Raw genomic sequence first — 13997 nt, 5'->3', positions numbered from 1 at the left:
GCGCCGGTGTCACGTGGTGGGGGCCACCGCTCCGCCTCCGGCCCCCAACCCGGCGGTTTGGGTCATGTGACGCGCAGCAGCGCCAAGATGGCGGCGTCCCGTGAGGTGGGTCCGCGCTCCGCTCCCGGGTTTGCGGGGGGTTGCGGGCGGGCGGGCGGTCGGGTGAAGGGCGCAGCTCCTCGGCGGGACCCGGTGCTTCCCCGGGCAGAGCTTCCGAGAGGCTCTGAGACCTTCCAGGGGCTAACGCAGGTCCGCCATCCCTGCTGCGGACCGTGCCCCGGGGCAGCTTCCTAGTAATGACGGCTGGGCTGCGGGGTGCCGCGGCTGAGGGGGAGAGGAGGCGGAGGGCGGCGTGGAAGGAGAGGGCAAGGGGAGCCCGCAGCGCTGCGGGGGACACAGGTAAGGGAGGGAGGCGGCAGGTGGCGCAGAGAGGCGAGGGCTACCGGGCGTTTGGGAGCACGTCGGGGGGGAAGCATCCCTACCCAGAGCAGCCGGCATGCTGATCGCGAAACGGGCAGAAAACGCTTAGTCCGGCTTGAAACTGGGGACGATGGGTCCCGTTCGGTGTGTGAGAGAGCAGGAGTGCTGAGGAGCTTCACGTTACATGAAAGAAGGTGTGGAGGAGGGAATCGCAGCAGGCACAAGAAAATGAAACAATTCAGCAGTGAAATACATCGTGTTGCAAATTCACAGGTCACCAGCTTTCAAAGCTGCTGCAATAGAGTAGGAGACCAGCGTTTCACATGGTGAAATTCTTCCTTGTCTTACAGGCCAGCTGGCAGGCTCCCTGCTGGGGGAAGCTGACATTATTGATGCAAGAGCTGGGTTGCAACCTTAAAGTTGCCAGACTGAGTGGGAGGTCTTTTTCAAGCTTTGGCTAGCTGTGGTATTTACCCTGCCTCTTCTCAAATAAGCCTTAAGCTTCTCCCTCCCCTGTGCTCAGAAACAACAAGGAGTGGGACCCCAAAACCATTATTGATCACAGGTAGATATTGCCCCTGCCAGTTCTGTTTTATTGACTATATGATTAATTCTTCTCCTGTTCTGTTTAAAAATTAATTGTGATGGCAAAAAGATTTTACTTGGCCTGATCTAGCTATATAGCAACAGTAAATGCAATGAAGTTGTTTGGCAATCAAGTATTTCAGCCTGTGTGAATAAGGATGCCAAAAAGCAATCTATTAATAATGGTGAGTTTTCAATACAAAATCATAAATAACTAAACTGCTCCAGACCCACAGTGTAAGGGAGTTTGATGGTACCAACTTTAATAGTTACCCAGTAATATTACTGCTAAGATCTCTATCAGCTTTATAATCTGGTGACACCATTCAATACTGGATGAGAGCCCAAGCCAAAACTTTAAATAAACTTCTAGCCTTCCATGAGGGAGCTAGTGGCTAATGTATGTATTAGTAATGAGACTGGGGGAGCAGAATTTAATAAGGGTTTACTGCTAAGGGTGGGCCAGAAAGGATGAAGCAATCCAGAGTTTCAGCTGGAGATATCTTACACAGCAGGCATACATACAACTGGATCAGCCGTTCTATTGCCAACAGACATACAGAAACTGATACCTTCAAAGAACGCAAAAGAGATGTTAGTGTAATGGCATTGGTTTACGTATGGCTAAGACTTAACATCAGATTAGGGATAAGGAGAAACAAAGGTTGCCAGAAGGCAATAAATGCTGGTGAGAATTTCACAACGTTGTGAATGCCCACAGTACTTCAAAGAAGATAAGATATGATTTAACCTATAGAGCAATTGTGTGCATTGCTGATTATCTCAACTATTTATCTTATAGTCCAAAAGTTTAAAGGAGTTTAGTTTGCAATGCAGCTGTCATTGGCTGTGAGCCTTGACTGAGCGAAGGTGAACAGCTGTAAATGCACTGAGTCTTAGTAAGACAAGGGGGGGAGGGTATGTAGAAAACAATGACAGCTTTAGATCATGATCAAGAATGTCTTACAGGGTTTACTTACGCTTGAGGAATTTGAGGAAAATAAATCGTACCAGAGGTTAGTTAAACAAATCACTTATAAAGTAATGATGCAGTTTTGGGATGAGACTTGCTAGTATTTGTCTAGTGTCATTAATGACTGACTAACATTAAAATACTTCACTTATTTATACAGATCTAGAGTCTGTGTAGAACAGGCATGCAAGGTTCTTGCTTGGAAAACAGGAGTCAAGATAGCTGACAGGGAAGAGGCCATGCCATGTATTAAAGAGAAATTAAGCCAATGCCTTTCTTTAAAAATAAGGAAGAATAAATCAGACTCATTTACTCACCTATGAAGCTGTATAATAGTTAAATCATATGGCTACAACACATCCTAGAGTTAAACAGAATATTGCCAATACATCAAGATGGTCTAGAAGTGCATTTCAGAATAGATATCTTTGTAACAAATATGACCCAGCAGTGCTGTAGAAGCAAAACAAATTAGGCTGCTTAATATTAAGGATGTGATAAACATCCTCTCACAGCTACAGGCAAGATGAGGTGTGTTCACTTCATTTTTCTGTGCTCAGATCTCCAACTTAGCTTATCTTGACAGTTCTGGTAATAGATCAAAATTAGATAAAGTATGCCATTTGACAATTTTTTTAAGTGATTGTGATGTTTTCTTTCCTACTTCTATTCTAAATACTATATAGCATTATAAAATACCTACTGCACTAATGGGAAGTATTCAATCATAACACCAGTGACAGGAGAGAGGTACATAGGGGGTTTTGCACAGCAGTGGGAAGAGAAATATTTAATAAAGGAGGAACATTCTGCAAAAATACAGTGAAAACTGCATATAAAATTAGGTTCTAAAATTACCTTTAAACTTTTAAATTAATTATATTTCAAACTCACACCATCACAATGAAGCCTTCTGGGGATATTTATGGTTTGTTTGCTTCACATTTTCATTCAAAGACACTGCAACAGAAATATTTAAAACTGTATCTGAATACCCCAGTATTCAGTGGTTCATTTCTGTCACTGCAGGCTGACTTCTCTGATTCTCAAAAGGGGATGACAGTTTTGGCTGATCTACTTCCTCACTGGTTCTATATTTTTTTTATTCACCTGTGGGTTGACATTAACAACTGGCACATAACTATCAGTTTAAATTGAGCTTAAGAAAAAAACCAGCTGTGTGAAAGCTTTAGCTTTTCTAGTTGTGGCTTTAATTGTTTGCTCTTTTTATATTTTTTTTTACAGGAATTGCAGTAGCATGAAAGGGAATTCTTCATAATAGACAATTATTGAGCACATTGGGACTCCTGAGAAAGAGTTTGAAAGCTTGAGCCACGTTGGACTGGAATCATGTTAAACAAGCCAGTGCTCGTGGAATCCCTGATAGTGTTCGTCATCGTTCTCTTTGTGCACGCAGTGGTGTGGGACCGGTATTCCTGGTGCGCTGTTGCTCTCGCCATCCAGGCTTTTTATGCCCAATTCAAATGGGACCGTCTGCTCCAGCTGGGTGGGGCTGTATTCCAGTTCCGTACAGCAGCGAACAGTGGCCTCCTGCCAGCTAGCATGGTCATCCCCTTGTTGGGGATAACGATGAAGGAGAGGTGCAAATCTGCTGGCATTGTGTACTTCGAACGTTTTGGCATAGTTGTAGCTTCCACTGGCATGCTGGTTGCTCTCTTTCTGTCTGTAATAGCAGTTGGCATCACAAAACCTGTGCCAACCAACACTTGCATACTTACTGGTGTTGCTGGCAGTATAATTATCTATACCATGAAGCACTCTTTGACTGTTTCAGAAGTGATAGAGGTCCTAGAAGTGCTGCTAATTTTTGTCTACCTCAGTATGATCTTGCTGTACTTGTTGCCTCGATGTTTTACCCCTGGAGAAGCATTGCTAGTTCTCGGAGGTATAAGTTTTGTTCTCAATCAGCTCATTAAACGCTCACTGAATGTAATCGAGGGCAGAGGTGATCCCATAGACTTTTTCCTTCTGGTAGCAGTTGTTGGAGTTGTTCTTCTTGGGCTTTTTTTCACTGTGCTCTTCATTTTCATGGATTCGGGTACGTGGATCTCCTCCATGTTTTTCCACATGATGACAGCAGTGCTAGGCTTAGGGGTCATCATGCCTTGGCTGTACCGACTGATCCAGAGGAACCCCTTATTCTGGCTACTCCAGTTTCTGTTTCAGACACAGACAAGAGTTTACCTTCTTGTATACTGGACCTTTTTGGCTGCTTCAGCATGTGGCATAGTTTTCTACCAGAATGCTAAGAGATCATCTGAATCTAAAAAACATCAGGCCTCAACTATAACCAGGAAATATTTCCATTTCATTGTTGTAGCTACTTATGTTCCTGGACTAATTTATGACCGCCAGCTTCTCTACGTTGCTGCAGTTCTGTGTCTGGCAGTGTTTATCTTCTTAGAGTACATTCGGTACTTCAGGATCAAACCATTTGGCCAAACTCTTAGGCATTTGCTGTCTCTCTTCTTGGATGAAAGAGACAGTGGACCTCTAATCTTGACTCATATTTATCTCCTCCTTGGCATGTCCCTCCCAGTGTGGTTGTTCCCCAGATCTTGTGCTCCTAAAGGTACCTTATCTGGGGCAGGAGCACTGGTCCCCTACTCTGGGGTACTGGCAGTAGGGGTAGGAGACACTATTGCCTCCGTTTTTGGCAGCACAATGGGAGAAATCAAATGGCCAGGAACAAAGAAGACCTTTGAAGGGACAATGACAGCTATTTTTGCTCAGATCATTGCTGTGGCTCTTATTCTGATCTTTGACAGCAGCGTGAATCTGAACTCCAGCTATGCCTGGATTCTGGCATCTGTGAGCTTAGTTTCTCTGTTGGAAGCTTATACTACCCAAATCGATAATCTGCTGTTGCCTCTCTACCTCCAGATAATGTTTATGGCATAGAAGCACTTCCAGGAACAGAGGTTTTTTTCCCCTTTCTAGAGAAAAGTGGTAATAGAATATGCACTGTAATGAGAGCTCAAAGCTGATCTAAACACTGGTTTTGGTACAGCAGATGATAAAATTGTTAAAAACAGAAATGAAAAAGACCTATCTAAAATAAAGGGTTTGGTTTGGTCTTGTTTTTTCCCAATTTAAAACACCATGAGTTGCTTTATGTTCTCACAGGAACACAAACACGACTGATAAAAATAGCATTTGTGTTTAATAATCCGATTTAAGTTTCTTCTGGGTGCCCAGAGGCAAATAAAGTAGAGGAGGAAGAGGTAAGTCAATGAGAGGAAAAAAAGAGAGGAAAAAAAATAAATCAGCAAGCCTCTCAGTTGTTGCCACCTCTGTATTGTATCAGAGCCAAAACTTGTTTTGCTGTACTGAGTCCTGCCATCTTGTATTACTGAATATGTGAACTTCTTGTTTCTGTATAAGCACCATTTAAAGCATGTTTTGTAATGAAGGTGACCACACAGAGTGAGTACAACTGTCCAAATATATCCAGTCACCATCAACAAGAGCCATACTATTGCACTGTGATGCACAAACACAACTTCAAACTCAGTAGCTATAATAGCTAAGTTTATCCAGAGCAGGTGGGAGAGGTTTGAGAATGTAGAAAGAGACCATTTATTCCAAACAGTATTAACAAAAGGGTTGCAGTTTTAGCCCTGAAGGTTTATGCAACAAGAAATTTTTTTTTTAAGATTTTAATCTATAATTCGTTTGGGATACTGTTCAATATAGGGGAAAAAACTAAGCAGTCACAGGTAAAACTGATTACACATTAATCATGAAAGCAGAAAAAAATCTGTTAAAGTCAATAAACTTTTCTAATACTATTACAGTTTTCTACTTTTCACATTTTTTCAGCTAGATGTTTAATCAAATAATTTATAAAAATGCTTCTATCAACAAATTGAGTAGAGCCATTTAATTCTGTCCATTTAATTAAAACTACCATTTTGTGGCCAAAAACACCACGTAAAGAAACACTTCTGTATTGACAATCTCTGCTTACCAGTTTGTAGAGTGTCCATGAGAACAAAAACATGTTAACACATGTCCTCCCTGCCTCTTCCCTTCCCCTGAGAAGTGTCCAAGCAGAGATTTGCATTCCAGAATTCTTGTTTGCAGGATGAAGTTAACTTCTGACACTTTTTTTGTTCACTTTTGGGAAGAGTTTTGTGTGAGTCCAAGATACCTTACACAATACTGTCCTGCAGTCCTAGCCCTGAGACTGTGTCTTAGGAGTGAGAATAAGACCAGGGGCGGAGTGAAACTAGTGCTCTGGGCCAGCAGACGGAGCCAGCAAAATTGGCCCCAGAACCCAATATTGCATTTGTCCCCGCAACAAGCCAGGACTCAAACAGCTAAGAGGCAGCATTGCCCAATCTACACCCCTGCCTGGGCAGGGCTCCTGAGATTTCATACTGCTTTTCCTGAGGATGTCAAAATTGTCCAGAGCTGGTTTTGGTTAATAACAATAAATTGTCAGATACTCTTTGTTGGAAACAAACTCATTAATTGTGCTAGACCGAGTTTCTCCTCACATTTAACAGGAAATCCTGTTTCTTGCTTTTATTTATGCACTTGAACTAGATGGTTTTGTACATTGCAGGTAGTGTTGCATATAATCAGAGGACAAACTATCACTCTTCAGCAGAAAGGTCCTATTCTAAGTTACTAACTTTTCTAATGGAAAGATACAGAAGAAGCTTTAGCTGCTTCCATCATGAGCCACCGCCTTCACCACTAACGTCATAAAATAGCACCAGAGTTGAAGGAAGTCACTTTCCCCCTGCCCTGCTCACAGCTTTCAAACAAACTGTCGAAAAGGTAGGGGAAAGCAGCAGTTGTACCTGCAGAAATTTTGAACTCGACATTACTGCTGTTGCCGTTACCCACCTTCCTAATTCCTACTACAGCCACCTGATCATTCCTCTGTGATGAATTCTTTGCTGTACTGAACCTATTCTGCATTGACCAGCAAAGTCCAAAGGGCTGAAAGGAAACTTCCTCCCATAAAGAAACCAGATTTGACTATTTCACATCAAACAAATGCCAGAGACAGGCAATATACTTTTGAAAGGGATGAGTCAGTAAGAACTGGGGCTCACTCTGCCAGGACTTGAAGCAGTCTTAAGGTTACTACGATGTAATTAGTGCATTGATTATACTGGGCTCATATGTCAGGGTTCCCATTGCACCAGTGCCAGTGAAATTACATCTACACAGCTTCTGTTCAGTTTAGGATACAGGCTTGAGCTTGCCTTGGAAAACGTACTTTTCTTAACATTCCTTAGGTTTCACCTTGCTTTAAGTTGGTTTGGTTTTGTTGGGGTTTTGGGGATATTAACTGTGCTTGTGCACATCAAGAGTTCAAACTGGTCATCAGAAAACTTAGCACTGGCCCCAGCTGGTGGGACAAGGTCACACTGTCTTCCTCAAAGAAAAGATGAGGGAGATGAAAAGGAGAATTTCTGATTTTTTAAATTTAAATGTTAGGAGTTTGATTGGGGTTTTTTGTTTTCATAATTTCAACATGATTCTTTAAGAACTGTAATATTTTTAATCAACACAACTAGAGATCAAACACTCAGCTGCAGTTTGCTAGAAATACTTAGAAGATTGATTATAAAAGTAGACTTCTTGCTCCATTTTGCCCACAATAGGATTATGTTTAATCACTATTATTCAAAGAGTAGAACAGAGACCTAAGGGTAAAAGTCAGCCATCTTCACACAACACTTTCACCTGCATTGCTGGGATCACCACAACCAAGAAATGCACTAGACAAGCTCTTGACTTAAACAGAAGAAAAAACTGAGTATCTGCGAGAAGAAATACTTCTTAACTAGTCCCAGTCAAGGTGCAATGATCTTCAGTGGTCTATTCTCAAGACTGAAGAAGTTTCCTTACCAAAAGGAGTGGGCAACTATTCTCATAGTCATAGGGCTCATGCTGAAGTAGAAGCTTCTGTCTAATGCGGGTGTGTTCAGCTGTGTCAAGGGTCCTTGTTCTGAGAAGAGGACAAATTAATCTTGAGAGCTGATCTAGTGAAAGTTGTATTTAAAAGGAACACGAACAAACAACCAGAAAGGAATATTGATCAGCTATTAACTCCAGAAACCAATCACTAACTTCAAGTGTAGAGTGATGGAAAAGGCAGTTCGGGAGTTGGCTGGAGCCTAGGAAGCAAGGAAGAGGTAAAAACAAAACTTCAGAGGCTATTCCAGTTCTATAGGTATAAAATCAATGCTAAGTGAGGTACTACCAACAGGAACTGTGTGACATGCAAGACCACCAATAGAAGTTTATCCTGGCTATTGCATTGAAAAGGCTCTAGTTTCCTCAGCTGCTTGTTAGGATGGCAACCTCACCAGTTCTCTTTGCTCCAGCTGGTGTCTTTGGCTTCCATCACATGGAAGGTGAATGCATGGCGAGAGGACTCCGAGCTGTTCAGTTCACTCTTATGGACGACTTCACCATGGATAAGAATGAGTCCACCTGTTTGAAAGAAACATCTGTACTGCTTTTTTTCAAATTGTGAGTGCCAGTTTTAAAATATAAGGGAAGTTGAAAGTGTTAAAATACAATTTTAGCTCTCTTCTTTTTCTTGAGCGGTAAAGCAGACTTTGGGGGTTGTTTTTACCTTTACTTATAGGCAGAGGTTTGAACTGGCTGTCATCATAGGCTGGCTCTGACCCTACAAACTCTACAACACGTGTTGAGGTACGTGAAGCTACACGGACCATTCTCCGGCTAATTCCATCTGCAAATCCACAGAATAAGCAAACACATAAAAATTAAACAGCTAGCTACGTTCTGCACAGCAGAGGAACAATATCTGTCACTTCTCTTGGCAATGATAAGAACTTTATTATTATATTATATTCAATTTTTTCCTTAGTAACTTGGGTGGGTTTTTTTCATTAAGCAAAGACTTAGGATTTTCCAGCTGTGGGAAAAACTGATAAACAACTACCTTCTGTTTGCCTTTCTGGCGCTTTCTGTGCATTGCAACATAGCCCTTTAGTAACACAGATAATCATACACTTATGCAAAGCCAACTTTTGGTCCATTTCTCCTTTCTATAAGAGCATAAATTGCAATCAGAGTGCAGCTGACCCCAGAATTTGAGGGATGAGTGCCTTAAAATCTTAAGAGCACTATGATTACACTCACTGAGTGAATGCTTAGGTGAGCACAGTTCAAAGCTGATTAGCATGCCCTACAGGTAGTGAAAAACAGAAAACTGCTGGTAATTCAACAGTGGTGACACACACACAGCAACTACCATCCATCACAAAGGCCATTACGTGAGTCTGTGCTGATCTGGTTTTGTCTGTGTGTTCCCCTGGGACGCTGACTGTTCTTCAGTGGCTTGGATGGTATCCAAGTGATCCTTGCATAGACTTGGAGGCTTTCCTTGTTTACTGAAATTCAGACCAATATTTGACAGTTGTGTGTAAGAGGATTTTTATTCCCCTTACATAGGGCTGTCAGGACTAAAGATTTTATTGGCCAGAGCGAAAAAAAAAAAAAGGGGGTCTTTGTGAAGGGGATGCAACCTGGAAAAGAAACAGTTTTGTGAATGGATGGGGACAAAAGAAACAAAACAAAAAAAAGAAAAAAGTGTGATTGAGTGATTTCTCAGTGTATTCCTGCTCTGGAAGGCAAAACAAGAATTATTACTCTTTGCAGTCCAGATCAGACTTGATAAACATTTTCAAGGCTACAGGCAAAACTGTGGAAGGAGCACCAACATATAGTAATGACCTGTTTTGCTACAGGAAGAAAGGACACAGTGGCTTAAGACCTTCTTTACATTGAAGTCTTAAATCTCAGTGGCCTGGCAAGGAAGACTCTGAATCTTGCAGGGGAAGCTTCCGAAATAATACTGAAAGGAAAAGGAAAGATTCAGGAGCAGTTTTAATGGCCCTCACCTTAACAGATTCTGGAGTAAATAAAAATTCAGGAGGACTGTCCTTCCTTTCCCCAGTGCCTTGGATTCTTTGTTTCTAAGCTAGGTATCAATTTAAAACTAAACAGTGTCAGTCATGTATACCACCTTTTTTTGTTTTATTAAAAAATATTGTTATATTAGGCTCATCTGATGGACTAGTGGCCAAGAGCAAAGTGAAGCAGTTAACCTGCTGAAAAATGTGGTTGTGGATTTGACAACAGCATAGGAGGAGATCTTTGCAGTAAAGAAAGTTGTCCTTTTGACAAACAAGGACAGTAGCACGGTTCTGCAGGCACTGTGCAATGCAGAGAACATAACACGGTCTGTGTCACCCTCTACCCTTAAGCAAGAAGATGGCACACATTTCACAGCACACACCAAACACCACGACTCTTACTGGTGTGAGAGCCAGGAATGAACCACAAGCAGCCGTTCTCCAGCGTGACATCCTCCAGGGCAATCCAGAACCCCAGGATTCTCCCCAGAGGCTCTGTGTGCAGGAAGGTGGCATCCTGGTGCGGGGTCACTGCGACGAAACACAGTCATTAGGGTCTTTTAACGCCTGAGGAATTCAGTACCACTAGAAGGATGGCAGACTTGCATCTCCCTGACATCTTGGCCTGACCTACCCTGCCCACCCATCTGTCATACATATTAAATCTTACATAAAAATACCACCTTTCAGCCTGCTGCAAATGTAGAAGTAGCTCTTTGTTCAAGCTGCATATGATGTAGAAACATTTCTGGAAAACATGGATGCTTTCTAATAATTTTAAGAAAGTTGGGACCACAAAACTCACAGGCTTAAGTCCAATTCTGAGCCTTTTTCCTGTTAATATTCCTTTCCTAAAGGAGTATTGTGTGTAGTGTGATATAAACATAATATGAATCTCACCTTCACCACCAATGCCAGGTTGCTGCAAGGAAAGAAAGGTGATGTGTGAAGAGAAGAGTTTCACAGCTTCCCACCTAACAGGGGGGTGGGACAAAAAGACTTGAATTACTGTACCTTGAAGATATACATGCTTTGCACAACTACTGGTCTCTCAAGGCCTAGTTTTCTTCCCAATTCCTGCAAGAAAACTTTTCAAGATTTATGATTGCTGTATTCCACACACTATAAAGCATTATTCTTTGACAATATTTAAATTTCCTTTTACAGACAAAATTACTATCCTTGGGAGTCTAGAAAATTAAGATTAACTACTCCATATTTTTTTTCCCCCAGGGCATTCTAGGAAACAGTAACAGCTCACCTGCACCTTGGAGGAGTGGGTGATTTGCTTGAAGACAGGATCATAAGCATGTAAAGCTAGGGGGAAAGAAAAGGCTCAGACTGAAGATTTCATTAACAGAAGGGAACTTGACAGCTCTCAATGATGAGCTGCAGAGACCACAACCAAGCAAGATAAATTGCAGCCAGAAACTTTCATCCCTCCCAAGAGCAAACATGGCTTATCACAGCTAAGGTGATTCAACACTTGTAGATTTGTACAATCTGCTATACAGACCAAAAATATAATCACTCACTGTCCACAGACTGCAGCTATATAAAAAAATAGCGTATAAGAGTGAACAAAAATTCAGTATTATGTGATTAAGTATCATATTATGCAAATGCTAATACGACAACCACTATACAGGACCCTGAAGCACATAAGTGAATTCACCCTTTTAAAACACAGTTCTTAAGACCTACCAAAAAAAAGTAATTACTGCAAAAACAATCTAGGGCTTATCTTTGGTGCCCTTTGCAGAGGTCCACAGCTTGCAGGTCAGAGCTGTTTGCGTACAGACACTTGCTACAGCCCAGCTGTAACAAAACTGTGAGGCAAAGACTTGAAATCATGCCTCCATCTCATCGTGATCAAATTTGTCACAAGGACACACGACCGGGTCCAGCAGGGGCTGCTCCCGAGCAAGGGATGAGGCAAGACCCAACCAAAAGGAGTAATTACAAAAATTAAGTCTAGAGAAGCCTTTTGAATTGTTACATTGCTCAGTCAGCAGGCATCTACAGTTGTTTTTACTTCCCCTGGGAAAAGCTGAAGTATAACAGAATGGCAGGGGTCTGGGAGGGGGAGAGTGTTTTTCTGAGAAAACCACAGAACCAAGAACTCTCAGTACTGAATTTCCAAGTTTAGTGACATTTAATCTGAACAGAGTTCACACGTTTGGAGATGCAGTGAATCCTGCTCTTGTTTTCCATGTGTTGTTTGAAAACAAGACATCAAAATCCAAGTCCAGTATGTGGGAGAGAGGACATAAGTCAAACTGAAACTAGTAAGGGTAAAGAAAAGGTGCTGGTGACACCAAAGGAGGGAGGACAGCTTCGGTGTTGGCAACCCACTACTGCACAGGACACAAGACAGTTTGATCTGTACTAAATGTGACCACTCTGCAGTGGTAAATTTGTTAGAGCAGTCTCTTACATAAAAGAGACAAGGGCTGAAGTCCAAACTTCCTCATGTCAGTGACTCTGTGCTATGCATAGCTGAAAAACCTCCTAGAAGGTTTTTTTTTGAAAAGGATCGTAACAGAAGTTTTTTAAGTCCTTTGACAGCAGAGTGAGAGGCAGCACAGAGAGAATTGCAGAGACAGTGACAGAGTGACAAGGGGAAAAGCAGACCAACACGTAGAAATCAAACTGAAAAATTTCATGCAGAAACCCAGAGTAAAACAGCCAGGGATTGCAAAGACAGGAGCTGTGGGGCCACAATGGCAAGAGGGGAAGAGCTTTGCAACATTCGATGCAGTCATCCCCAGGATGCAAAGAGAAGCAACAGAAGAGTAAAGAACTGTGCTCAGAAAGGTTTCAACTCAGATGGCCAAGCATATTTATAGTGAGTAGGTCTGGAGAAATCCTCGTGTCTGAAAACCACATCCCTTTCATCCATCCCTCTCAAAACCCCATCCTTTAAACATACCATGGCCAATCTTGCTGACAGACTTCTCCTTTGGAATTAGAAAGTTACCTGTGAAACAAAACCAGAATTTAACATTGTTTGCAAAGCAGGAATTGTCCTAGAGCTGGAAACCGGCCCCTGATCCCTCATTCAGCCTTCTCCTGTCCCCTCCCTGTGGCTAACTCAGGCCAGGGCTTACCTCTCTCATCCAAAGCACCTTTCTCAAAGAAGAATCTAATCTTGTCTCCACTGGTTAGGAAATAATCCGAGCTACCCTGCCAGGGATAAGAGCCCAGTAAAGATAGTATCCTTGTAAAGACATAAACGAACCTTCGGTCAAAGCATTAATACTCACCTGCATCTTTTTCCCATCAAGCCGCAGCATAAACAAAACAGAGACAATAGAAATCACTCAAAAAGGCTTTCTACAATGTTAATGTCTTGGCATTGATTACGGCTTTACAAGAACCTCTCACATAGAGGCTACCCTTGCTTTTCTTTTGCTGCCTGCCTGGAAAATAACCTATTTTCTGTCTGCAGAACAAGTGCAATGTGATCTGTGAGAGCTGCTTGTGGCTACCAGGGGCTATAGCGTAGGGGCTGGAAGCACAGCAGAGCCATGCGCATCCTCTCCCTCACCTTCTAAGACCACCAAACATTTGTAGAAAGCTGGAGAGCAAATGCCTCTCACAGTGTTATGTTCAGTTAGAAGAGTCATGTTCCCCCAGAGTGAATCCTGAGCAGCTATTTGCCTTTTCCCTTTTTCCTTCCAGTGCTCCGACCAGGACAACCCTGCCCTTCTCGGTACCTGCGCCTGGAGCTGCTCCTCCTCTTTGGTGGAGAACTCGGTGCGGCAGTGCAGTGGCACTTCCATCTCTTCTATGATCCTTTGAATCTGATTCCTCATGCTGTCACACTCCTCTGCAGTGAAAAAATGCTCTAGGACAAGGAAGCCATCCTCACGGAACTGGAAGAGACGGGGTGACTGCTCTCCTCCAGATTTCTTGGGGAAAGCAGCACAAAGCAAGAGACAGGTTCTGGCCTTTTGCTGTGCCTCAGTTCAGTGTGAAAACCATCCCAGCTTCAGCTCTGCAGCTGGACAACACGTTCTTAATTTTTTAATTTCAGGAGGGGTTTCTATTGTAAAAAGATAATTTGTTAATAAACTCAGATT

General features: G+C 42.4%; 2 protein-coding genes across 3 annotated transcripts in view; one reads left to right on the top strand and one right to left on the bottom strand.

The window, feature by feature from the left end:
- Positions 1-59: 59 nt before the first annotated feature.
- On the top strand, positions 60-7350 carry DOLK (dolichol kinase). Of its 2 annotated transcripts, XM_049832847.1 has the most exons (3): positions 80-105; positions 771-985; positions 3224-7350. In XM_049832847.1, exon 3 carries the CDS (start codon positions 3329-3331, stop codon positions 4898-4900), a length of 1572 nt encoding a protein of 523 aa, XP_049688804.1. In that variant the 5' UTR covers positions 80-105; positions 771-985; positions 3224-3328; the 3' UTR covers positions 4901-7350. The 2 variants fall into 2 exon arrangements, with proteins under 2 accessions (XP_049688803.1, XP_049688804.1); XM_049832846.1 differs by lacking the exon at positions 771-985 and having other exon boundaries at positions 60-105.
- A 94-nt stretch (positions 7351-7444) lies between these two features.
- The window catches only part of PHYHD1 (phytanoyl-CoA dioxygenase domain containing 1), a 7303-nt gene continuing 750 nt past the window's right edge, over positions 7445-13997 (bottom strand). The window contains exons 2-11 of the mRNA XM_049832854.1: positions 13632-13790; positions 13023-13098; positions 12845-12892; positions 11174-11229; positions 10927-10989; positions 10813-10834; positions 10315-10443; positions 8604-8723; positions 8332-8458; positions 7445-8139 (exon numbers count right to left, since the gene is read on the bottom strand). Coding sequence (XP_049688811.1) covers positions 8094-8139; positions 8332-8458; positions 8604-8723; positions 10315-10443; positions 10813-10834; positions 10927-10989; positions 11174-11229; positions 12845-12892; positions 13023-13098; positions 13632-13790 — 846 coding nt within the window. The 3' untranslated portion in view covers positions 7445-8093. The remainder of the gene's footprint in view (positions 8140-8331; positions 8459-8603; positions 8724-10314; positions 10444-10812; positions 10835-10926; positions 10990-11173; positions 11230-12844; positions 12893-13022; positions 13099-13631; positions 13791-13997) is intronic.

The sequence above is a fragment of the Accipiter gentilis genome, chromosome 29 (genome assembly GCF_929443795.1).
Source record: "Accipiter gentilis chromosome 29, bAccGen1.1, whole genome shotgun sequence".
NCBI classification, from domain to species: Eukaryota; Metazoa; Chordata; class Aves; order Accipitriformes; family Accipitridae; genus Astur; species Astur gentilis.
Note: the sequence above shows the minus strand (reverse complement) of the source record. Positions and strands in the feature narration are given on the sequence as shown.